The sequence below is a fragment of the Rattus rattus genome, chromosome 6, assembly GCF_011064425.1.
Source record: "Rattus rattus isolate New Zealand chromosome 6, Rrattus_CSIRO_v1, whole genome shotgun sequence".
NCBI classification, from domain to species: domain Eukaryota; kingdom Metazoa; phylum Chordata; class Mammalia; order Rodentia; family Muridae; genus Rattus; species Rattus rattus.
Window position 1 is genome coordinate 146,203,538 of NC_046159.1, and position 26,174 is coordinate 146,229,711.

Consider the following 26,174-nt stretch of genomic DNA (forward strand, 5'->3'; position numbering starts at 1 on the left):
TGTTTTTGTCCTGATTCTTATCATAGTATTTTAGAAATATGATCAATATATTATTAGTACAAGGCTGACCTATCTTAGAGTTATTTTTATTCAAAGATGTTCCACCTAAATATAGTCCTTTATACTATATATACTAACTTGAATCTAAATTGTCCAACTTAATAGTTTTAACTTTGATGAAATGTAGTTACCAAGCCTATGAAATCTATGTTATTTTGCAATATAATAAAGACTTTGAGGTGATATTGAATTTAAATCATGGGTGCTCAGTACAAACACCTATCTATATAGGTGTTCATATTTTTTTAATTTTTTGAAGCTGTCATCTATCATCCCTCTATTCATCTGTCTATCATCTACCTACCTATCACTAATATCACCATATGTCATTTTATGTATTGCTCACAAATAGCAATACAGAGGTCAATGTCTGAACATTTATATCTTCATATAAATTTTTTTATAAATCAGAATATTTCTGAACTGCAGATCTATTTTCGAAAGAAGATGCATAAAATATTAAGTATTTTAAATGAATTAGAGCAAAGTTATTATTTTAATGTTTTAAGGGAAATTACAGGAAACCCATTGATTGTCTTACTGTGAGAGAATCTGCCTGGCTTACAGTTGAAAGTCACAATCTACATGGTGTGAATGTCAAGATGGCAAAGGTTTTACACTCACAGAGAGGAAGCAGGAAGCAGGAAACAGGAAGCATGAACAAGTGCTACTTTGCCCCTTCTCTAACCATGCCCTCCTGGGTCCCTGCCATGGAATTTTGCCACTCTTATCGTGGGGAGATTTTCATCTTCATTAAAATAATCAAGGTCATAGGCATGTTCTGAGGCCCATCTCCCACAAATTCTAGGTTTTGTAGAATTGGTGGGATCTTTTGTAACTGTCCCATTTACCTTTATTGTTAATATTTCCAAAGCTTTATTGAATAATGGTAAATTTATGCAGTACTTATCTTGTTAAGCATAAACATAGCTCAGAGAACTTATAATGAAATATCTATGTACAAATAACAGAGAAACAAACTTAGGAAAAAAGTTGTTTTTAATAATCTCATACGGCTACCCACAGATAACACATATAGATCATTCTGTATCCGTGAATGCAACCCACCTAGTTCTACAATGTTAGGCCACAGAAAATTTACTTAAGTCTGAAACAGTTTAAGACAGTAAACAAAAGGGCTTTTATCTAAAGATTACTGCATGACCAAAGAGCTGGGGTGTTTTCTTCTGAGCTCATTAAACCAGTCAGAGTTTTCTAGACATTAATTTTGGAGTTGTTTTGAGGCAGGATGTGAGCATAGTCCATGCTGTTCTCAAATCCTGGTCTTCCCTCCTCTGCTTTCTGAGTACTGGGATTCTTTGTGTCCATTCTTACACGCACTCTGGCTTGTTTTCAGTTAGCCTTAATTGAGGGTATATTCAATGCAAAGAGACTGAGTCTGGGTTACGGAAAATTAATTTTGTGATTATTTTTACATAGTAACTGAAATATATACATGTATATAATATACAAGTAAAACAATCACAGACCATATGCATGTATACATACAAACATATATACCATCTATACACATGTATATATGTATATGGTAAGTGCATGTTAGAAAAAACTAGGAACAGCTCAATTTTTTTGAAATCCCCAAAATCTGCTTGAAAAGCAGGTTTTCAACCTACGGAGCATTTACTATACAAAAAAAAAACACTGTCAATGATTAAATTGTTCAATTTGTATGTACTGAAGAAACTTGTCTTTAGGAATGACACTGCAACATGTTACTTCACAGAGATATATGGAAGTTAGTATCTTCACAAAACTTCATGAAAAAAATTAACTTAGAGTTGAGATGAAAGAAAAATTGAAATGAAAATAGTGATGTTATTTTTCTATTTTTATTTATTTTTTTTATTTTCCATTTTTGTATAATTTATAAACTTTAGAATTGATTTTGAAAAGTCCCTGTCACCCCAAATGTGTTGGGTACTGGAAGGGTGATGGCTTGCTGAACAGTTCCTTTTGAGCTCCTATTTTCTTCTATCAACAGCTCACAGTGCTGTGAATGAGACTGATGTTCCCATGGAAACAACTGAATGTATAAAAGGCCAAGGAGAAGGTTACAGGGGAACCACCAATACCATTTGGAATGGAATTCCGTGTCAGCGTTGGGATTCTCAGTACCCCCACAAGCATGACATCACTCCCGAGAACTTCAAATGCAAGTGAGTCGGTTTCAGGAGATGCTGCAAGCTTCAGCGGATCCCAGGGAAATGGGAAATATTGCTTTTGCTCACTCTCTGTTATTACGATTTAACGGCCTTAGTGTGCTTCAGGGCAAAATGGTGGATAGGCTTCTTTTCTCGCCTCACATAAACATTTTTAAATGAGCATTCTAGGTAGTGCTGATCTAGAGGGTGGACAAACCATGATTTATAAAACACATCTCTAGGTTCTTCCTCACTGTAATTCTGCTCGTAAAGACTTATTTAAGAAGTTAAGTTTTCATGGCGACTGGCTACAGACTACATCCTTTTCAAGTTTTCCTGTTTGCACGAAGGCAAGTATTACACTTTCTTTTTTTTTTTTTTTTTTTTACAGCGATGCGCTCTTTGATTTCCAACAACGCTTCCTTCAAATGGCTAAGTTTTCAGCCGTAAAAGTCTGGAAGCAAAATTATTTTTAGTAGTGTAAGTCTTTCCAATTATTTCTGGCTCTAGGCAAATAGTGGGAATTAAAATTATGTAAATTGGCCAAATCAAAGAAACTGCCTTGCAGTAATAGTTACATTGTGGACATGAATATTCCCAACAACCCCTTGCCCACCAATTGTCTTGTAGGATAGCTGCAACAATACTGTCATGTGTGTTTAAATTGTTTACCTTGGTGGAAGGAGCTTTTAAAAGTTCCTTTGAAATTTATAACATACATGCTCTGCAGAGTGACTTTGCTGAGATAGTGCCTATAAATAACCTCTATGGGTTTTATATAACTGGTTTTTAATTAGACAACCTGACAACAGGATGGGGAACTCTACACTCTAGTGGTCCAACTGGATTTGTAGGTGTGGAAGTGTGCGTTCACATGCCTGTGAGCAATTTGTTTGTTCTGTTTTTTAATTTTTTATTGGATATTTTATCTACCTTTCAAATGTTATCTCCTTTCCTAGTTTCCCTTCTGGAAACCGCTTATTCCATTTCCCCTCTCCCTGCTTCTATGAGGATGCGCTCCCATCCACCTACCCACTCCTGCCTCCCTACCCTGGCATTCCTTTATAATGGGGCATCAAACCTTCACAAGACCAAGGGCCTCCCCTCCCACTGAGGCCAAACAAGGCTATCTTGTGCTACATACACAGCTGGAGCCATGGGTTCATCCATGTATACTCTTCGTTTGGTGGTTTAGTCCCTGGAAGCTCTGGGGAATCTGTTTGATTGATATTGTTGTTCTTCCTATGGGGTTGCAAACCCCTTCAGCTCCTTCAGTCCTGTCCCTAACTCTTCCATTGAGGTCTGCAAGCTCAGCATTTGTTAATGCACTACTTTGTGTTCGGATATTCTTTGCTGTTATTTTATGAGGACATAATTTATACCATTCTGGTTTAAATTCTCTCATGTCCTTCACAGAACTGTAGCCTCTTTTCCCCATCTACAATCTCACACCTCAGCAAGAAATAACTATTGGATTAGTAAAAGCAGCAAAAGCAAGGGCAGATTAGTAGACAGGACAATGAAGACCATGCTGGTGCTGATCCCACTGTGTTATCTTTTGCTTATTGGCAAAATCCAAATAAGAAATTGTCTTAATTTACAGACATGTTAACGTGGGAACATCCCATAGGGTCCACTACTAGGCTGAGAACTACAGTCAACTAGTGAGCATTGAGAGGGAGAATTAACATTACTCATGACTGAGCCCCTTAAACCTTGACTGGTTACCCAATACAAAATGGTCAGGCCTGAAACCATATTCACAGAAACAACAAAATGGACCCACAGCTTATATTTACATTTGCACATACATAACAACAATAATCAAAGAAAAAGAGGCCATCAACTTGAGTGTTTGGTGGTGTCAAGAGAGGGCATGCAGGGACAGGACAGAAGAGTGGCTGGAGAGAGGAGAGGGAAGAGTAAAAATAATGTAATTATATTTTAATTTAAAATGTTAAAATAAGTAAATGCACAATCTCAACTAAAAATAGTGTTAAGCAAAACTTAGCAAATGAAAATGCCAAGTTCATGTTTATCTAGGAAGAAGAAAGTCATTATAAGAATTTATTTGCAAACTGCTTACTTGAAACTGAATCATCGAAAATTAAATTCTGCATCTTATTGGGATTTAAATACGTCTTTCTTAATTAACTTACTTGACTAAAGTAGCCTGGCATAAATTTCTCTCCAAAGTCTGGGCTACTATAATTCTACAAAAATGTGACACAATGTTTTGCTCAGGATATTGGTTTTCTATTTTTTTCTTTCCAATGTAGCAGAAACAGGAGTTGTGGTTGGATGTTTCTGCTTCTAGTAAACTGATTTGCCCCATACATACAGTACTGTAACTGAGCAATGCTATTTATGATGAATACATGTGAATTATGTAGTAATCTATTTGCTTCAGGAATTGTAAACAACTCCTTAACTGTGTGTATCAAAACATGGAGGCAATTTGGGCAATTTTCCATATTTGTTCATGTCTACTCAAAATTAATCTGGTAAATTTAGGGATTGATTCTAAAACTAAGCCCATAAAGACTTTTGGCAGTTTTAGATTGTCTTAATTACCTTGCTTTAAACTGAAAGGGCAAAATAGAATAACCGAGCAATTATGTATTTAATATTAGAAATTTATTTGGATTAGATGAAAAATATACATACTTTATATAGGCATAACAGTTTAAATATAATTTTATATTATTTTAAAGGATATAAAAATGTATATTTTCCAGTGATGAATTTGATAAGTATAGAGGATTCGATATGGTTTGTTATGTGAGTCTTCCCGTGTTATATGTTGGTCATATTTTCTCAGACACTTTATTAAAATTTGTGCCAAGATCTAGTCTGACATGGTCATTACTTATTGATTTCCTGGCTACATGCCAAGCTTGTGCCTCAGAACTTTGTCTGTTTCTTGTGTTCCATTTGGATATTAATGAAATCGAAGAGCTCTTAATTGTATCGACATAATTCCTATTCTTTCTGGATGATTATGCACGCATGCTTCTAAACGTTCGTTAATATGAACTTTACCATAGGAAATACAGACATGGCCTCTGAAGCAGCTTAGTGATGGAATGCTTGCAGAGTAACTGAACATTGTGTTGTGGTGTTCAGCGCCACAGTACATAGATAAATATACCAGTGAAATAAATATAAAGAGCTTTAATAGACATCTTAGACTAGGGAACTCTACATTTCTAATTAATCCACTGATTGAAGCTATAGATTGACCTACACACTGACAACTTAACTTCTGTTAGTCTTGTGCATTATAATTAAGTCTTCATTGTTTAGTAATATATATTAAGGTAATAAGTGATTCGGAGAAAATGTTTTGAGTAGAAGAAATATATGCACCAAACTACATGTATCAAAAGTACATAAACCAAGGAAGACAAAGACCTTATATAATTGTTTGGATAGTTTCAAGTTCCATTTTAAGTAAGAGAAGTAGATATTAGTAAGCTTTCTTCTACAAAGACAATTATATTTTCCCTATTATTTATATATTTATTGTATATGTTTAATATATATGGTGGGAGTCAAACTTTGAGAGTGAGGGAGGAGAACTGAGGGCTGCTGCCTATGGTCCCTGGAAACGCTGAGGTTTGGAGAACAGTGTTTATTCCACTACCCCGGGGAGCATGTGTGGTGTATTCAGACTCCCAAGTTATTATCACAGTTCTAATCCAAACAATTCACACGTCTGGAATACTAGACATGTAGCGGGGCTAACTTACCTTAACGTGCTTCCTCTCAATAGGGACCTTAGAGAAAATTATTGCCGCAATCCGGATGGAGCTGAATCACCATGGTGTTTTACCACTGATCCAAACATCCGAGTTGGCTACTGCTCTCAAATTCCCAAATGTGACGTGTCAAGTGGACAAGGTAATAGCTGACCTTTTGTAGTATGGGCATGATTAAACCAGGGGGAAATGGGAGAGGGGGACACAACCTATTTCTTGTTGAACGGGTCTTTAGATTTACAAGGAAGATTACTGAGTCAGAATGGCATATTTTATATATTCACTCATTTGAAAATTTATTCAATACTTATTTAATCATGTAATTAGTTAGTCATTATTCAAGGGAGGGTATAGTTCTAGGGACTGGCAAAATAAAATTGGTTCCAGTACACAAAATGAAATACCTGACTCCATAGAACTACTTTCTTATATTTTTGGTTGTGAGCCTAGCCTTGAACAGTTGAGGCATTTCTACTTTTTGTGGGTAGAAATCTGTAAAATGTAAATGCTAGCGGACTATTATGTAAATTTGTGGCTAAATGCCAGAGAGAAAATGAGCTGGAAATGAGAGGTGAGAAGTGTTACTCTGTTATGTTTCCATTGTTAGAATCATCTGTGTACAGGGTAGGGTGATTTAAGAAAATCCAGGAGGACAGAGAGCTGTGCCCTCCACCCCTACATGTATAAAGCATTCTAGGAAACAATAAATGCAAGTAAGAGACAAGAGACTACATAAATATTTGAACAGGAAATTAATCTTGTCACTCGGGCTGTCACCAGATGAGCAAGATGACCGGTAAGTGAGTTTATAAATTGTATTGGCCTTGCAGGAGCTCTCAGGATTGATGAAGAAGGGTCGTTGTGAAGTTGGGAAAGTATGTGACCTGATCTGAGATTCAACTGGATCATAGGAAATAGACTTCTCGGGGAGGGTTATCAATAAAAGGACCAATGAAGCAGTTTCTGCAGATCCTGCAAAAGGAAGTTACTGAGACCTGGGTGTTAGTGATCTTTAGTGCAGGGTTAAGGGAAAATGCAATTGACTTGGAAATATAGGTACCTTAAGACAGCTTATTCGGGAAGCAGTAGTAGACAGATTGAGTTCACTCTGGAAATCACTAATCAGTGGTAAATAATAATATTGCACTCTACATACATATTGATGTGCAGTAAAATTGAGAATTATACATTTTTCTGACCATAATTTATTTCTAAGGATTTATAGAATTATTAGACATTAAGGTAAGGAAGATTGCCTTTGAGGAGGAGTAAGGGATCCGAGTAATTTTCTCTTGTACGTTTTAAAATAGAATTTTTTAATGTTTTTTTTCTTTTATTTTATTGGATATTTTCTTTATTTAGATTTCAAATGTTATCCCCTTTCCCAGTTTCCCCTCCAGGAACCCCCCTATCATATCCCTCCTCCCCCTGCTTCTATAAGAGTGTCCTGCCACCCATTCACTCACCCACTTCCTTCCGCCTCCCCGCTGTGGCATTCCCTTACAATGGAGCATCGAGCCTTCACAGGACCAAGGGCTTCTCCTCCCATTAATGCTCAACATTGCCTTCCTCTGCTACATATGCGGCTGGAGCCATAGGTCACTCCGTGTGTATTCTTTGATTGGTAGCTTAGTCCCTGGGAGCTCTGGTTGTTTGATATTGTGGTTCTTCCTATGGGGTTGCAAACCTCTTCAGCTCCTTCAGTCCTTTCTCTAACTCCTCCATTGGCGACCCTGTTCTCAGTCCAATGGTTGGCTGTGTACATCCGCCTCCGTATTTGTCAGGCTCTTGCAGAGCCTCTCAGGAGACAGCTATATCAGGCTCCTGTCAACATGTACTTAATCACCTTGTGACTCATCCAAACCCACGAATGATGGCCATTTAAAAAACTGTCCATTTTCTTAAAGTTCCTTTTTTGCCTTAAAGTTCCATTTCTTAGACTCATTGGCCTATATATACTCTTGTCCTTTAATATTTTCTCCAATACCACTGTTACAGAGTAGCTCTGAAAACAGTTGTAGGATGAATGAGGAAAGGGGTTCTTTCAGTCAATTTCACTATGTGTGAGATTTAAAGGTCAGCTGGAAATAACATTAAAACTAAGAATTAAGGGACATTTGTGCACATCTAAGTCTCATTCATTAGGACAGTTGCTGAAACTGTGGTAGAAAACAAAATGAACACAGCTGTTTTTAGAACTTTTTGCCTGTACTGAGTTGTTTTTATACACACAGGATCGCCTAAAACAGAATCATGGAATAAAATATATAAATGTTTTATTTGGTGATCAAGTACATGGTAGTGCTTGTCTAATGACTATAGCTAATAAAAGACCAAAAATTTACTTCAATGAACAAAGTAAGGTGCTCAAATTATCCAACTAGTACAAGCAAGACTGACTTAAACTCTATAACAACTTCTCTATCTTCCTATCTTTTCACTGTTTAATTAGTTACAAACACATTAGATAGCAATAAATTCACCTGATACATGCAAGAGTCTGCTACACTCTTTCCAGAACACTCTGTGAAGAAAGCACAGAGCCTCTACTCAGGAAATACTGCCATCCGATTCAACAGCCAGCCTTGAAATTTGCTGACCTTTATGTTAAATATGTTACTGCCAATCTGAAACTATACCTATCTATCATTTGTCAGTCTATCATCCATCTATCTGTCTGTCTGTCTCTGTCTCTCTTTTATCTACCATCTGCTTATCTATCATTTATATCCACCTACTATAAGTCTACCTACTATAAATATTATAAATCTATATTGTAGGCCAATTGAATATTATAAATTCCTTTCTCTTTTTCCTGGAGAGCACACACATGTAAAGAAGTCAGTATACAAATATACTCTTTTTAAACTGTCCTAAACACAAACTTTGAAAATACAGTCACAGTAGATAATTTTTAATGAAAATTCTATTCCTTCACCCCAATGATGTCTGAAATAGATTTATACAGTATTGGGTATATAGAAATATATAATCAAGCACTTATAGGTAACACATCATAAAAATCATTCAAATGTATTTTGGATATATATATATTTTCCATTTATTAAATATTACATGAATTTTACATACTAATGAAATGAATGCTTGTTTTTACAAAAGTCAAATCTTAATTGAATATTTGATAGTGCAAAACACAGAGCAACATCAGTGTTTGTCAGAGCTGGTTGATATTTCTGTTTTATAACATTAGATGTTGAGAATATCTTCACATAAATAATCACTACAAAAGGTAGATAGATGTATGATTGAGGCTCAAATAATTAACACAAGCCTCCTTCTTTACTAATTTTACTAATACCATTCTAATCTCAAGGAATAAAATCATTTAACTACGTTAAGCAATTCAAGTTAGTAACTCAAACGACAATTTAAATAATAGATATTTATCTTCAAAGGTTCTGATTTGTACTCATATGCTGAGTGACGGAGATGGGAGACATTCCTTATACTTTCTTATCTGTCATTTAACTGTAACCTTTCCATAAGAGCATTTTTCGTAAAAACACACTTGGTATGTACAGTGAAAGCAACATCACTCACAACGGATGTTCACAGCGGATCTGAGCAGAGGTATTTCTAGCAGTTGTTGGCGCTGCAGTGACATGCGGGAGAAATGTGCATGCAGTATGTAATATGTACTATGTGCAGAATCAGGGCTGCAGTACACTGTGAGGCAGTTCAGTGAACTCTGTCAACATAGATACAGGAGCAATTTAAAGGGCATGTGTCAATTATTTGAGCATTTTGTGCATCAGGAGGAATAAGGGGGATGAAATATATTATATATATGTATATATGTATTTCATATATGTATGTGCATACATATATTTTCATTTGAACAGTAATAGAATCTACAAGTCTCTCTCTATACCGCTAATTCTACAATTAATTCCTACATGGAAGATTCATACAGAAAGAAAAATTACTAACAGGTATTCTACATGTAACACAGTAATAAGTAACTCACAAAACCCATCAATGCATGATAGCGTTTTGTGAAATTTGTTTAGAAACAGAATGGTTACTCATTTTCAAAGCCCGGCAGATTTAGGATCTGTTGTGATTGCAACATACAAAGAGAAGTTTTTCACTTCCGTTACATGACTAATGGACCAGATGCATCAGCTATGCTTCACCAAATTGACGTCATGTCCCCAAGCTGTCACACTCTGAAGTGGACAACCTCTTACCTGTGCAGTATTTCTCCCAAGTATCTTTAACTTGATCTCGTAAATGAGAAAATAATCAGGCCAAGTGAAGGGAAAGAACATTTTTACAACAGCTGTCTTGAGTCACTCAGTATGTCATCGTCACAAGAAGCCAAAATCTAAACACAAGTGACCGACAGACATAGACTTTCAAAAAGAAAAAATTCTGGGAATTACAAAGATTACTTTTAAACCTTTTTATTTCCTTGTGTCCCAAAGAATAGCCTGTCTGATTTTTTTTATTGTGAGGGGTGTTATATAAACATTTATAATTGAAATCAAAACCTGAGAATACAGAGGTTGCAATCTGAGCTATTTCTCATTAGTTCACAATGATATTCATTTGCATTTTCATTATTATGTTGATTTTGATGTTTTCAAGTGCTTACAAAATATTTATGTTTTATCATTTACAATAGTACTGAGTCTTGTGTATCTTATGCCTAGATTGTTATCGTGGCAATGGGAAAAACTACATGGGCAACTTATCCAAAACAAGGTCTGGACTCACATGTTCCATGTGGGACAAGAATATGGAGGATTTACACCGGTATATAAGTTTTTTTCTTTCTACTTAGTGTTATGATAGTGCTAATACGCATATTCAAATATACACAGTTATTTCCTTCTAATCTTTAACACAAGGAGCCAATAGAAACAATAGATTGATTTTGTCTGTATAGCTCAAATCATTGTTCTTGCTATAGCAAATCTTTAAGCATGTATTCTCACCAGTACATATGTTTTGAACACTTAAAACACTTAATATTAGGTCTGAAGTATAATAGATGCTGTAGGGGACAAGAAAATGTGGACATGTAGTTTTGATCCCAAATTTCATTGAGGATCTCATCTCACTAACAAAAATTTTATATAAGTCAGCAAGACAATATAGTGACCGGGTCAAGGGTGATAATGTTAATTAAAGTAAGGCTAACAACAGTGTGTGAAATAAATCACTAAATGATCTTTTTATATGCATTTTACATTAAATATCCTTAAATTCTATAGAAACACAATCTCTCTGGTAGCTGTAATGTATAAAACTTTAAAGTCATTATGGAAATATACTTGTAACTTAAAAATATTTATACTCCTGAAAAATACATATTTATGCCAGAAAATTTCTTAAAGAATGTAGGATCCATGTAGTACTGGAAATAGTGTGTGTTAGCATTTGCAAAAACAGAAATGAAGACTAACATGTAATTTTGACTTAAAACAGATTGCGAGTAAACCCTCGCACACATACACACAGGAACCATAGGAAAGTAAGTTAAGATTATTTAAATGCCCGTCACACAGCTTTTTTATTATTTTTGACCTGCTTTATCATCATATTATTTTATTTCTGTTGTGACTAAGAAATCATAGATTCAGAGAAGTTGCGTCAATTCAGGTCCTATTTTAAGTGTAAGGTTCTCTTCTAGATTGAATGTAACAGCAGTTGATATTTTTTTAATTAATCGATTTCACAAATGAATAGGAATGGGATAGTTAATGTTTTTAGACAGGATGTCATTATGTAACCCAAGCTGGCCTTTAGCTCATGATCATTTACAACTCAGTTTTGAAATTTAGTTAACAGACACTAGCTTTAGTTTTAGAGGAACAATTAAAGGTCATTTGGCATTATGGAGGAAATTAGTGAATTACTGTGTTGTATAGTAGCATTTGACTTAAGAAGCTATTACTCTAGAAGGAGGTAGACAATGGTAATAGACTTTGAAAACAGCCATTGGTTCCAGTGCCACCTGTACTATTCACAAGTCATGTGATGTACAATAATTAATCTGTTCTTGGGTTCTTTGTTTCCTCAAGCATAAGTATAGCATTGTCTTAGGGTTTTTTTCTCATACGGTCCACTGAGGAGAGCATCAATGGCCGCAAACTCAAGCATGTGGAAAACACGCCATTTGCTGTTTTGCAAAGTAAACCTGCAGTTAGTTGGAAAGGTGGTCCAATTTTCCCCTTGCAAGCTCTCTCCAGTTTTATTTTTAAATCACTTAATTATCTTCAAAAATAGTGGTAAATAATAACACAAAACATTTGTGTGTAGTTTTTAATGACTTGATCAGAATCAAGTTATTGAATGTAGACTTGGCTTAATTCATATTCCAGAGGCAGATGTAAATAAACACTTTACGAGAATGGTCATAATCTTATAGGATGACAACTTTTTTCTTTTGAGGTAAAAGTTAATGTGTAAGTCATAACTTATGGATAATTTGTTACTCAGCTGTCAGAAAACTATTTTGCCAGCGTTAAATTAAGAAAATTTAGAATTTAATTACTAATTTATTAATAACTTCCTCACTTACCAGGACAGTTATGTTGCATGTGACTTTTATGAATTTGAAAGATAAAAAATGTTTTATAGTAGTTTGCATTTTCTATTTTATAATTTAATCTTTAAATTCAATATACTCAGTTTTTATAGAGTGCTTGCTTATTTTACGCATACTTTTTTTAAATTTTGCACTATAAGCATTATGCAAACTCTAGGTCAGAAAATCCCTCACAATTATATAAACACAGTATTTATAGAGCCTTATTCCATATTTCCTAAACGTCTAAACCGAAGGTGTACTTCCAAATTGTGAGAATAGCAGCCAAAGCTTGTGTTGGACACATGATAAAAGAGATGTGTTAAGATCATATCTATTTGTGACATTTTGTTTCTCTTGGCTGGAAGAGACACGTCCCAATGTTTACCTTGTTTCTACAGTCATATCTTCTGGGAGCCAGATGCTAGCAAGCTGACTAAGAATTACTGCCGGAATCCCGATGATGATGCCCACGGACCTTGGTGCTACACAGGGAATCCTCTCGTTCCTTGGGATTATTGCCCTATTTCCCGTTGTAAGTACACGCCATGTTCTTTTCCAGTTGGAATGTTTCAAATGTACTATATCTCCACTAAAACAACCTGTTAATCAGAGGTTACAATGATGTAGAACTCTGCAATTGATTAAAAAAAAATGCAGGTCACAGTCTATCTCCTCTGTCTGGTCTCCTCCCTTTCCTTTCCCTTCCTACTGTTTCCCTCCCCTTCTCTCCCCACATTTTCTTCCCTTTTATACCTTTCCCTTCTCTCTCTTTTCTTTATTTCCCCTTCTCTTTCTTCCCCTCTCTTATCTATTCCTTTTTTCTAAAGTAGAATCAATTGTACTTATTTCCAAGTTTTCTTACTCTGAAAATCTTTCTACTCACAGTTAGGAAATAAACTATCCTGGTGTTAGATGAAAGACTCATCATGGCACCAATATTCCCTATTCATCCCCTGACTGCAGCAGAGCATGGGGTGAACTTTCTAACTTTGCAAAGTCTGTGAAAAGACCTGAAACCATGTTTAGCAAACTACTAAATTGCATGGAGATTCAACTTTACTTTGTAAAATGCATTTTGGTATTAGTATTAAACTTTAATAAAGTCAATGAGATAACTTCCTTTAAAAGCATTAATGTCACAGTGATATGTGTAAATAATCATGTACTTCATAAAAAGTGTGTGCTGTACATTTCATATTTAATGAAACATATGAATGTATGAAAATATGAGGATTCAGGAGAAAATGATAAAAATCAGCTTTTTCAATGAATACAGTCAACAAACAAATGCAAAAACCTTACAACTAACAAGAGAGAAGACTGAAATATCAAGTGAAAGAATTTTTAAATATCAATTGGCAAATGATAAAAATGATTAGTAAACATAGGGACAAAACTGTCTTTCAGTGCAGTACTCCTTTGTGTAGTAAGGAATCCTGTCTACAGGTCAATTTTGATAAATGTATCAATAGGAATAATAATACATATGTGTTTGCACTATTACACTTTTAGGGAGGCAGAGTACAGGACACTTGGTTTCCTTGGTTACCTGCTAGGTGGCCAGAAGCAACATTTTCCCTACCAGTCCTGACAATCAGAAACAATGTCTCACAAGCAGGAAGGAGATCCTTACTAACGAAATCCATGCATACACATACATATACACACACACATATATGCGCACACACATGCATTGGAACAAATATGCATACATCATTGAGTCAAAAACCCAGTTCAGAAAATATGTGGTAAAAGACCATTTTTCTAATTTTTCAGTAACTATGTTTATAGTAACCGGGTCTTCTACATCAAAAAAAAGTCATTTGGAGGGCAGGAGAGATGGTTTAGTGGTTGCAAGAACAAACTGTTTTTGTATAGGACCCACGCCACAGTGGGTGATTCATGATTACCTGGAAATTCAGCTCCATGGGGGTCTGTTGCCTCTCCCATTCAGACACCAGAACTGTGCACACAAACTCACATATTTGAATATATTAAATTAAATATATGAAATTTAAAATGTCATGAAAATAAATCTTTTGTACTGTGTAATATTAGTAAGAACCTTATTTTTAAAAAAATAGTTTACTTGTTAGGCAATTCAGAAATAAGTATTTTAAGAATATCTGCAAAAATATTTGCATTAAGAATACTTCAGCGCCATCAGTACTAGAAGCTCTTTTGAGGAAGTTTGAGTTCAATCTCCAGATCTCATAGTGGGAGATCAGAACCAACTCTTATGTTTACATGTTTACAGTATATGGACAATGATACATACACACACACACACACACACACACACACACACACACACACTAAATTATTTTTTAAAAAACATTGCATTGAAGAAATAATGCCACTTTGAAAAAGAATGTAAATTAGTCTTTAAATTTTGCAAAACTTCATGTTGAGTTAAAGAGATGCCAAGAAGTGCTTCCTAGGAGCCTGATAGAGCTGTCTCCTAAAAGGCTCTGCCGGAGCCTGACAGATACAGATGCAGATGCTCACAGCCAAACCAGTGGGCTGAGTGAACATGGGGACCCCAATGGAGGAGTTAGGGAAAGGACTGAAGGAACTGAAGGGGTTTGCAACCCCATAGGAAGAACAACAGTATCAACCAATCAGACCCTCCGGAGTCCCCAGGGAATAAATCACCAACCGAAGAGTACACATGAAGGGACCCATGGTTCCGGCTCCATATGTTACAGAGGATGGCCTTATCAATGGGAGAGAAAGCCCTGGGTCCTGTGAAAGTTGATGTTCCTGTGTAGGGAAATGCCAGGGTGGTGAGGTGGGAGTGGGTGAAGAAGCACCCTAATAGACGCAGGGGGAGGGGAAGGGGATAGAGGGTTTGCAGAGGGGAAACCAGGAAAGGTATAACATTTGAAATGTAAATGAATAAAATATATGATTTTTTTCTCCTGTAAACTAGAAATGCAATCTTGTTTTAGGATATAGGGAAATTAGTTATAATAATAAATAAGTACCTCATATTTGAAAAAAGTTATACTTTTGTTATTGAATTTTATGTCCTCTGGTTTAGTTTTTCCATAATTGATCTTTTCTAATAGTCATCATTTTTCCTGATTATTGATTTATATCCTAAAAATCTCTCACAGATAATATAGCTTTCATGCTTCAACACCAAAACAAACAAATCTACTTTACCAGAGGTTAGAATAAAAAAGTATTTTTAAATTAATATAATCGAAATTGTTAATCTTTTGTAGTTCTGGGTTCCAACCAAGCCTTACATGATACACCATCATTCTTTGACTAACATCTGTCCTAGCTCTCCATTTTCTGAGCATTCATTCATTTGACTTTATTCTATCCTTCAGTTAACATTCTATGATTAGGAATGGTAGAGGGTTATATAGTACAGTCATGGAAGAAAAAAGAAAAATATCTGTTCTTTAAAATAGGTCATAGTAATTTCCATGTTAAATCTAGCTCAATTTTGAAGAAATGGATAGGTCAGAGGAATTAAGGACTTGTGACTTGACTTATAAACTTAAAGTAGGCTGAAATCATAATTTTCAAGTTTTAAAAAACAGATATTCAACCGACTTTTGCAAACCAAAATCGTCAAGATATTGTGGAAAGTTGTCAGTGTGTTGCTAGTGTTTGATTAAATACTGTTACCAATAACTCATTTTTATTTCACTGTATACTGAACATTAATTGCAATAAATATTTTCACACTGTCATTTTTCCAACTTATATTTATAGCCAGGATTTACTTACATTTTCTCCCTGGTGAAAGGCTAATACAATTTATCTTTAGAAGATTTGAGTTCTTGTTATTTATTTAACCTCAGTTACAGTATTCATCATTTTTTCACCATATATTTTTCTCACAAAACATGTGAAGGTTTGTGTTCTTTAAAATTACCAAATAGTTTCTAGCATATATTATGGCGTGGAGTTTATCAAATAGGAGGAAATAACGAAGAAATGGCTACATGTTTTGACTCTATATATGTACACACACACACACACACAGAGAGAGAGAGGGAGAGAGGGAGAGAGAGAGAGAGAGAGAGAGAGAGAGAGAGAGATAGAGAGAGAGAGAGAGACAGAGACAGAGAGAGACAGAGAGAGAGAGACACTTCTCTTAATGTATCTTGAGTAAATTATAGTCACTGAGAATGGAGTAGTTAATTTCCACTCAACTAAGTGGAAAAACCAGACCCGTGGCTCTGGAAGTCTGTAAGTCAAACTACTTACTGTACTTATGACTTGTGTTCTGTATTTACAAAATTCTTTATTGAAAGCAACAATTTTGATAGGCTACTGTGAATATAATCTGTAAGTACAAAGTGGCCTTTATTTACTCATTATTTTTAATGTTTATTGAGCTGATATTGTATACAAATGCTTATACAATATGCTACTTATAAAAATTATTTATACATTGTTTCTTAGTCTCAAGTAATTTGCAGCATGGAGGAAGCAAACAGTCATGAAGCACTACAACCATGCTGTAAACATATATTAATAATAATAATATATAAAATAATGATGGGAAATAAATGTTTGGTTGGAGACAAAAGCTGTATTCTTAGTATTTTGAGTTTCAGCTGGAAATTTGAACTATGAGAAATGAGGCTTATTCATATTTTCAATAATATCCCAAGCCCTATAGTCTGAGGCTGTTTAGACATGAACACACACACGCACACACACACACACACACACACACACACACACACACACACACACTATTTCCAACTTTTGTAAGTAAAATTTATAATTGATAAAATTGTAGACTTTTTATTCATACTTAAACTGATTCATGACACAAGATTCTCTTTTGTTTTTTTTTAATTAATAAATTTATTTATTCACTTTCCATCCCGAGCTTGGGTCCCCCTCCCTCCCCTCCTCCTGGTCCCACTCTTACGAATCTCTTCCCCTTTACTCTCTCTCCTTTCCCTCGGAGAAGGTGAAGCCATCCTTGGGTACCACCCCACCCTGGGACAGCCGGCTGCTCCAGTTTTCATTTGTCAGATGTGAGTAGTGGACCAGATAGAGGAAGGAAAGCAAAGGAAGAGATGTAGCTAGTGTTCCTGAGGGAGACTAAAACACCCCCAAACACCATTGTTCAGTGTTTTCCTTACAGTGCACAAAAGAACCTATAATAGCCAAACAAACCCAGAAAACTACAACTCCAAAATCCAGTTCTACCTGACATGTCAGCTTATTTTAAAGTTTGAGGATACTGAACCAGAAGAATTAAAATAACTATTAATTATCACTAGAGCATTAATAATTAAAACTTCCGATATAAGATTCCATTAAGTGTTTCAGACTAAATACACAACCATGGAGTAACCAGAGGTGGACTAATATTTAATGTGGAATATACTATAGAACACATATCTGAATCTTTGTTGTAAAAATGTGAGGGATGAATATCAAATTACTCAAGCATTTCAAGTAACAAACTCCAGTAGACACAATGAATATCCTGGCTGAATTAGAGGCTACATGTTGCTTCAGTCCATCTTTGTGCCATAAACTGAAAAGCTAGTCCTCAGAGGACCCCAGGGGAATACCATCCACAGAAAGTAAAGGAAAAGGACAGAATTTATGTTTGCCTATATCTTTATCCACCTATAATATCTCAACCTGGAAGTGAACATGAATCAAAACCCTTTTGTGTGCATTAATTCTCTCAAGTACCTTCATAAATAACAATCGCATTTGCATTCCAAAGGTGTCTATGTGTCATTATTGTTTTGTTGCTGGATTATCTGAGCTCAGGGCATTTCCAGGGATTAACGGCCAGCTGGGTCTAAACTGAGCCTGGCTGAACTCTATGCCATCAATTCTGAAGAGTTGAGACATAAAGCTTCAGGAAATGTCTTGTGTCTCATTCATTACTGTTCAAGAACTTCCAAAATCCTAGCATCTTTTAAGCTTTTCTTTATGCAGCAATTAAACTCCAGTAGAAAGTTCATGGAAAAGCAATAAGTCATGGAAGTTCAGGTAGAGCTTTTTTTTTTTTTTTTCAAACATCTGGAAAAGCTAACGTCTGGCGTATTCTATCAACAAAAATAATTATTTACCCCGTTTCAGCAGAGATGACATTAATTTCTACTTTCCAAGTTCTTGCAAGGTTTAGAAAGCATCTGTATTTTCAATTATCTTCACTCAAGTATAAATAAAAACAGCTTTTAGAAAAAAGTAAATAGTTCAGATTTCAGTGAAAATAAAGCAGTCTACACGGAATCCTCACTCAAACAATAATAATATAGATGCTAGTATATGGAACGGCTATGGTGAGCAGTGCTAAATACCTTGCAGAGAGAGGTAATCTCTTGGTTCTGTGTAGAATTCAGTCTGTCAACAGCTACGAAGCCAGACTCACATATAACCTACAAAATAGCAAAACAAGACTATGCCCACATTATGTAGCACCAAGAAGAAAAGGAGCAGAATTACTTAGAAAAGTTTTATTACTTTTATAATTTATATATCAATTATATCAATAATGTTAGCAAATCATTTTGAAATAAATGAAATATCAACAAGTTCAGCAAATTTTCACAAGGGGTTAGATTTCGGTGTCACGGTTTGGTTTTATATAGATCAATCTGCACACATGAAGTATATTTTTATCATAATATTTGTTTCTATAGGTGAAGGAGATACTACACCTACAATTGTCAATTTGGACCGTGAGTAATATTTAAAATATAAAATATAATTTCTTTTCAATGGGTCACAAGTGATTTTTGTATTGTCTTCATAGATAGAAAATAGTTATGAGTAGATCTCTGGTTTTCTGAATAATATTTGACACTATCATAACACCTCTTCAAAAGTCAATGTGTTGTTTTTTATTTCATATTTAAAGTGTGTGTGTGTGTGTGTGTGTGTGTGTGTGTGTGTGTGTAAGAGGAACGTGCATGTTGATGCAGTTGCCCAAGGAGTTCAGAAGATGGGTGTCAAATCCCCTGGACCTCACAGTGAGCCCCCTGATACAGGTGTTGGAAGGTCAACTCAGGTCCTCTACAATGCACTCCTCATTGCTGAACCATTTCTCCAGCCTCTATTTGTCCTCATTTTGAAATATGTAGTTTCCTGATTGTAGATGTGAAATAGTTATAAAAAAAAGCTTCACGTAACTTAGAAGAGTGTATTTATACCCTTCTAATATGAGGAAGACCATATGCAATATAACCTCCAAGAGACATGAGAATACTCACAACAGAAATAAAGAGGCCAGGTTTTGGACAGCTCCGTAATATCTATTTTCTTTCCTACCTTAACTCCTCACCAGTTCCGTGGTCTGTTACATAAGACATGATCACATCTAAGATATTCACCTAATCCTCACCAAAAGAATCTGGTGGGGACATTTGGTTTTTGTTTTTCACATATTTCTTATGCTGAAAGAAGTTATTCAAATATTTTGTTGTTTATAAAAAAATTAAAACATTTGTTATGCCCCAGGCTGAGGAAGCAAGAGGAAATCTAATCTAGACCAGGGACAGAGTGCAAGAGACTAGGGAGAGAACCCAGCACAGTGTTAAGAAAACATCTATTCCAAAGAGTCTGAATTAGCTCATTAGAACATAATGGTCTGATGTTACTAATGCTGTCAGTATACAAATTCTACAGATAGAATGGTAGGGAGGGATTTTAAAATTCTTACCTCTCAAATTCAGAGTAATCAATTACAGTACTTTTCACACTTTGGCTATTTCATTGCTTATCAATCTGCGAGTCACAATCCTGTCACAGATTGTATAACCCCTTCACAGGAGTTGCGTATCAGACATCCTACTTATCAGATACTAACATTATGATCAAAAGAGTAACAAAATTTCAGTCATGACACAGCCATGAAATTTATGCTTGAGGGTCAGCACAACATGAGGAATTATGTTGAAGGGTCACAGCATTAGGGAGGATAAGGACCATTGAACAGTTGCAGTGTGTATAGAGATCCATGAAGGAAACACCCTAGTGGTGAATTTGAAGACTTCGTTCTTGGTGCTTGGTGATAAGGCATTCTGCATCACTTCACAGCAAAGATGAGGACAGCAAGTATCTTGGGTTTGATATACAGTTGGGGACTTTCTTTCTCGTGTTTTAACGCAATCACACTAGTCATATCTGTTTAGCAGTTACTGGACTTAAAAGTAAAAAGCACTCTCCTGACCAATGTTTGATGTGGTCCTCTTTTTTAGATCCTGTAATATCCTGTGCCAAAACAAAACAACTGCGAGTTGTAAATGGCATTCCAACACAAACAACAGTAGGGTGGATGGTTAGTTTGAAATACAGGTAATTGTTATGAGTGGTCACAAATCATGACATTCTGAATATTTGCAAAACTGTATTTTCCAGCCTAAGATTGCAAGAAGATTACGTCCCATACAAGACACTAAGCTGGGGACCGGGGATTGATTTCTGTCCTTACCGAACTGTACACACTGGACTGTATAATAGGGCAGGAAATCTTTCTAAGTTTTAACAAAGCTCCCATTAATACTGACTGCATGTGACACTGTTTCTGATGAAGTAGAAGAAAATGATACAAAAGACCAATTTATGCCTTCATGATACCTTGTTAGCTGTGGGACATATATTAATAGTCAATTCTAGAACAATTTAAACTTATATCTTCTAAGATGTTTATATATAATCATAGAAATGACTTATTTGTTTTTAGTTTCCAACATTAGTGAAATGAAAAATTGAAATAACAGTGTTCCGTTATGGAAGTCAATGATCTATTATAATAATTGGGTGGTTTTGATTTTTGTAATTGGCTTGGATATAGAATTTTTTTAGGTCTGTTTCTGAAAGCTCTTAAGAGTTACTGATATGATCTATGTAAAATCAATATGCAAATTATATACTAGAGAAGCTTAGAATCGTGTCATAAAAATTAAATATCTGACTTACATTGTTCATGTCCTATGTATATTAGTCCACAGAGCCTTTTCAGTCCAAGTACTTAGTAACCACAGCTGTTTGGTTATTTTTCCAAACATACACTGAAGGGAATAGAGGTTAAGACTCAATATATACTGTCATCCTCCTGTGTGGTAAGCCATAAATAACTGCCTCTTCTGCGGAAAGTCTCTAGCTTCACCCTCTGCAGCCTGAGCAGCTGCTCTCCTTGGAAATGAAAATTGTGGAAAGATGTAGCCACGTGTGGAGACACGTGGGCCAAAAAGAAATGAATTTACAGATTTTGGAAATCAGCAAGTAAATTCCCTGGTTCTTAATTCTTCTGAAGAAAAAAAATGTTTTGAGAATTTCCTAGGCGGTTTATTTTCAAAGTTATTTTCACTTTCATTAGTGAAGAACCGTAGGACTGACCTTACACTTGGCAAGTTATTCAAACTCAGTTGTACTTTGTCGCATCAAACCTAAATGGCGAGGCTGAGGGGATATTTCACTGGAGAAAACAGTGTCTGCAAGAACGTTAGCATATCCAGCAGCCTACACAAAACAAAACCCCGAACTATTAAATAATGTTTGAAGAAAAACGAAATTATGTAAAGGCTAAACAAAATTGCTGCCATCAGATGGTTTCTCAGAGTTCTTTAATAAAATATCAAATTATTATTTTTATAATCAAGTGCTGATATTTAAATACTTACACAGTTTTATTCCTTTAAACTATCCTATATTTTCTGCATGTATTTTAGATGGGTAGAAGCATAAGTATGTGCATTGGAAGTATATACTGGTGTGTAGTGACTACATTTTCTCTTGTCAACTTGATCCCCTTAAAGCAATCATTGATGTCCCCCACAGTCACCAGATACTGCCAGAGAACTGCTGTGTGTCTTGTCCCAATTGACTGGATTGTTTTCATTTTCCTTGACAATTCATTTAGTTTTGATAATTGAAGCCATTGTTTTTGTTTTTTTTTTTTTTACTAATTGTCAGGCCATATTTGTTTTGTTTGTTTTTCTGCTAAGATCTTACTTTTTACTTTTCTCTTTTCATAGGAATAAACACATCTGTGGGGGATCATTAATAAAGGAAAGTTGGGTTCTTACTGCAAGGCAATGTTTTCCAGCTAGGTAAGATGGCTTTTGACGCAACATTTGTTTGGGGGCATTTAAATAAGTCTTCTATTTTGATTTTGATATCAGGCATTTATTTTGCAATAATTTAATCAAAATCAGTGAAGCCATTTACTTTAATTTAAACTAAAAGTAAATTGTAGTGTGTGTGTGTGTGTGTGTGTGTGTGTGTGTGTGTGTGTGTGGTGTATGCTTGGCATGTCCTGCATGTTGAGGTGAGAAGACAACTTATGGAAGTCACTTTTCTTCATGTGGGTCTCTGTGATCAAATCGAGACCATCTTGTCAGCCTTCCCCTTTAAAATCTAGTTATAACCATTGGCTGCACTTATATTTTCATGTTTAGTGCTAATTCGGTGTTTGAAGTTCATTCAGCTAAGTGTTCTTCATGATTGGCCTTAGTGTCACTTGGGAAACTGATTTCTTTCAATTATAGAAATAAATCATGTCCCCACTTTGCATGTGCACTCTGTACTTCTGGATAGAAATACCTTTCTGATACCCGGCAGGCTTCCTTGAATCCTTGCATTGCATTTCATATGCAGAGACAGCCTTAAGACCGACTTGGGCATAATGTCAAAGGAAATTCTATCAGCACAGAGAAGAAGACTACGCTTGGAGCTTACTTACTTCTTGCTTCTCTTCCTACCTCTTGTTTTGTGAAAAATCTTCAATCTTAGTGATAAACCAAGTATATAAGCTGAAAGTAAATTTGAGTACACTCAAATTATAACTCATGTATAGAACATGAGGATTTTAAAAATAGGCATATTACTTTATAGCAAGTGTAATAAAACATTTCATAAACATAATAGCCTTTTAGAATTTATGCAACTTCAAAGCCTTTTCTGCCTCAGTACATCTGTGGTGTTCAAAAATTACTCTGAACAAATGTGTTGTTTTAATCTTTGAATCGATATTTAAACATAGGTGTTTTCCATACAAGTTAAAGTGACAATGTATATAATAATCTGTAATAATAAACTATAGTCTGCATGTTAATTTTCTATCTAGAAACAAAGACTTGAAAGACTATGAAGCTTGGCTTGGAATCCATGATGTCCATGAGAGAGGCGAGGAGAAACGCAAACAGATCTTAAACATTTCCCAGCTGGTCTACGGACCTGAAGGCTCAGATTTGGTTTTACTGAAGCTTGCTCGGTGATTTTCTCAGATTTTGTATTTTAACGGACACTAGATTTACTGAAATATTTTCAGTTTTTTTCTCTGGCATGAATATTTATCATGTTACACATTCTGGATATGTATTTCTGTGTCCATGTATATCTTTATGTGGACATATATTAAAAGGAGGTATCACATGATTTTCAAATGCCATAAGGAGATTTGGTGTAATATTGTTGCAACCTTAAAATTGAAGTTTAATAAACAATTTGTTTTTTATTTCTTAGAAAAATAAAGGTAATAATTATTTTATATAGTGGGCATTAATCAAAAACTTTCTAGTAAATGTTTCTTTCCTCTATGACTTATGCAAAGCTTTGTATTATAAATTAATTAGGTAAATTAACAAGTTTATTAGATACTTTTTCATATCTATGTCTTATCTATATCATCTATCTATCTATCTATCTATCTATCTATCTATCTATCTATCTATCTATCTACCTACCTACCTATCTATGTATAAACAAGATTCCCCTATGTCTTAATATTGTACATACACTGCATGTACATGTTTCTGTAGAGTTGTACCCCACAGATTACTCACACTATCTTTTGTCTTTTCAGCCCTGCAATCCTGGATAACTTTGTCAGTACAATTGATTTACCTAGTTATGGCTGTACAATCCCTGAAAAGACTACTTGCAGTATTTACGGCTGGGGCTACACTGGATGTAAGCTAATTTTTAAGACATGAATTTATAGTTATCTAGCATGTGAAAGTTTTCTGTTTCTTTCCTTTCTTACTTTTACTCATGTTCATTAAACTGTATGTTTTTTGGGCCATTCCAGTGATCAACGCGGATGGTTTATTACGAGTAGCTCATCTGTATATTATGGGGAATGAGAAATGCAGTCAGCACCATCAAGGCAAGGTGACTTTGAATGAGTCTGAATTATGTGCTGGGGCTGAAAAGATTGGATCAGGACCATGTGAGGTAAAAATCATACAAACTAATAAATGCAAGAAGTAGTTTAATAAACAGTACATCCTTGAAGGCAGGCAAGTGTAGGATTTGGGAGGCTGATGCAGGAGGGTTTTAAGTTATTGTCAACAGTCTGTCTTAAAAACCAAAATAACACAAAAATATCTTGAAAACCAATGCAAATTTTTCTTGTGTGTTTTCTGTTCATCGTTGTCAAATCAAAATACTTGAACACCACCCTATTCCTCTAAAGAAGTGCAGAAATAGCCCTGTGTAATTTTTTATTTCTTTTAATTCACTAATGAACCAGTCCAAGCTTCAGTCACAAAACAAACAAACAAAATCAAAAAACTCAACAGCAATAGCAACAACAACAGAAAAATGCTAAAGGCATTTATTTTTCTCTAAAAAGAATGCTATACAAACTCCCAAGGTCTCAGAGGAAGCTGTGTTGGCTAGAAGTACTCAGTTTAATTTTCTAGTGTTTTTCTAAGTTTGTCTATCTTCGTGAGTCTCTCTTCCAATATGAACTCTATTATTAATATTGAAAAATACATGCTATGGGTAGCACCCATAATAAATATGGTATGCCTTTTCTAAAGAAGTTCTGTTTGTTTTTAAATCAATGGTCAATGTCAATGACTTTAATAGCTTGGTTATTTTTATTTGTTAAGCAACTGCTCTTACAGTTTGGCAGGATTCCCATTCTAGTTTTATATAGACAAGCTGCTAAGCTATCATTTTAGATATACTCCAAATGTGAGAAGTATCTTTTCAAGCCTCATAGTAGTTGAATATTGGAATAATCTGTGTAGTAAATTCGATAATAGTGAAATAGTTGTTAATATTTAAAAGAACATATGTTTTCTGGAATTTTATTCCTGAAAAGTATGTGTTTTTTTTTTTTTTGAGGAGTGTATAGCTGCTTCAAATGATAAAGTTAAAAAGGGTTGATTTCTTTCTAGCCAGTGAGCATTATTATGGTATAATGAGAAGGATGTTTTGTAAGGAGGAAAGATACTTTTTAAGTCCAAGAGTTTTGTGAATCAAACTCTCGAGTTTAGAATCCAATCAGGTTGTAAGATCCTCTAGAGGGAAATGTAGGTCTCCACTCCTACCTTGTTATCTATGACTTCAGAGCTTAAAGCAATCCTTCTCTGTCATTATCCATGTGTCTGGTCTTAGTTTCTGTATTTTCCCCTCTCATTATTTGTCCATTTGTCCCTTATTTACAATTTCTATATTCATGGAGCAGACTTAGCTTTATATCACTTCCATATCTTCCACAGAAGACCACCACCACCCTGAAGACACCCTCTTATCTGCCCATCCCTTTCTTTAGTTTTCCTTCCTTCCCAGCCACTTTCCATCCATCATTTGCCTATTTCATCAGTCAAGAATATTTGAATAGAATGGCTCTAAATGTCAATCAGTATTGTAGAAGTACCATAACATCTACTG

The 26,174-nt window shown here is 35.1% G+C and overlaps 1 protein-coding gene across 2 annotated transcripts in view; it reads left to right on the forward strand.

The window, feature by feature from the left end:
- Positions 1 to 26,174, forward strand: part of Hgf (hepatocyte growth factor) — a 69,023-nt gene that overhangs the window by 40,115 nt on the left and 2,734 nt on the right. For both annotated transcript variants that reach the window (XM_032907056.1, XM_032907055.1), the window contains exons 8-17: positions 2,063 to 2,237; positions 5,998 to 6,125; positions 10,660 to 10,762; positions 12,941 to 13,074; positions 19,190 to 19,228; positions 20,747 to 20,843; positions 22,526 to 22,600; positions 23,617 to 23,763; positions 24,355 to 24,461; positions 24,580 to 24,725. In XM_032907056.1, the coding sequence (XP_032762947.1) occupies positions 2,063 to 2,237; positions 5,998 to 6,125; positions 10,660 to 10,762; positions 12,941 to 13,074; positions 19,190 to 19,228; positions 20,747 to 20,843; positions 22,526 to 22,600; positions 23,617 to 23,763; positions 24,355 to 24,461; positions 24,580 to 24,725 (1,151 nt within the window). The remainder of the gene's footprint in view (positions 1 to 2,062; positions 2,238 to 5,997; positions 6,126 to 10,659; positions 10,763 to 12,940; positions 13,075 to 19,189; positions 19,229 to 20,746; positions 20,844 to 22,525; positions 22,601 to 23,616; positions 23,764 to 24,354; positions 24,462 to 24,579; positions 24,726 to 26,174) is intronic.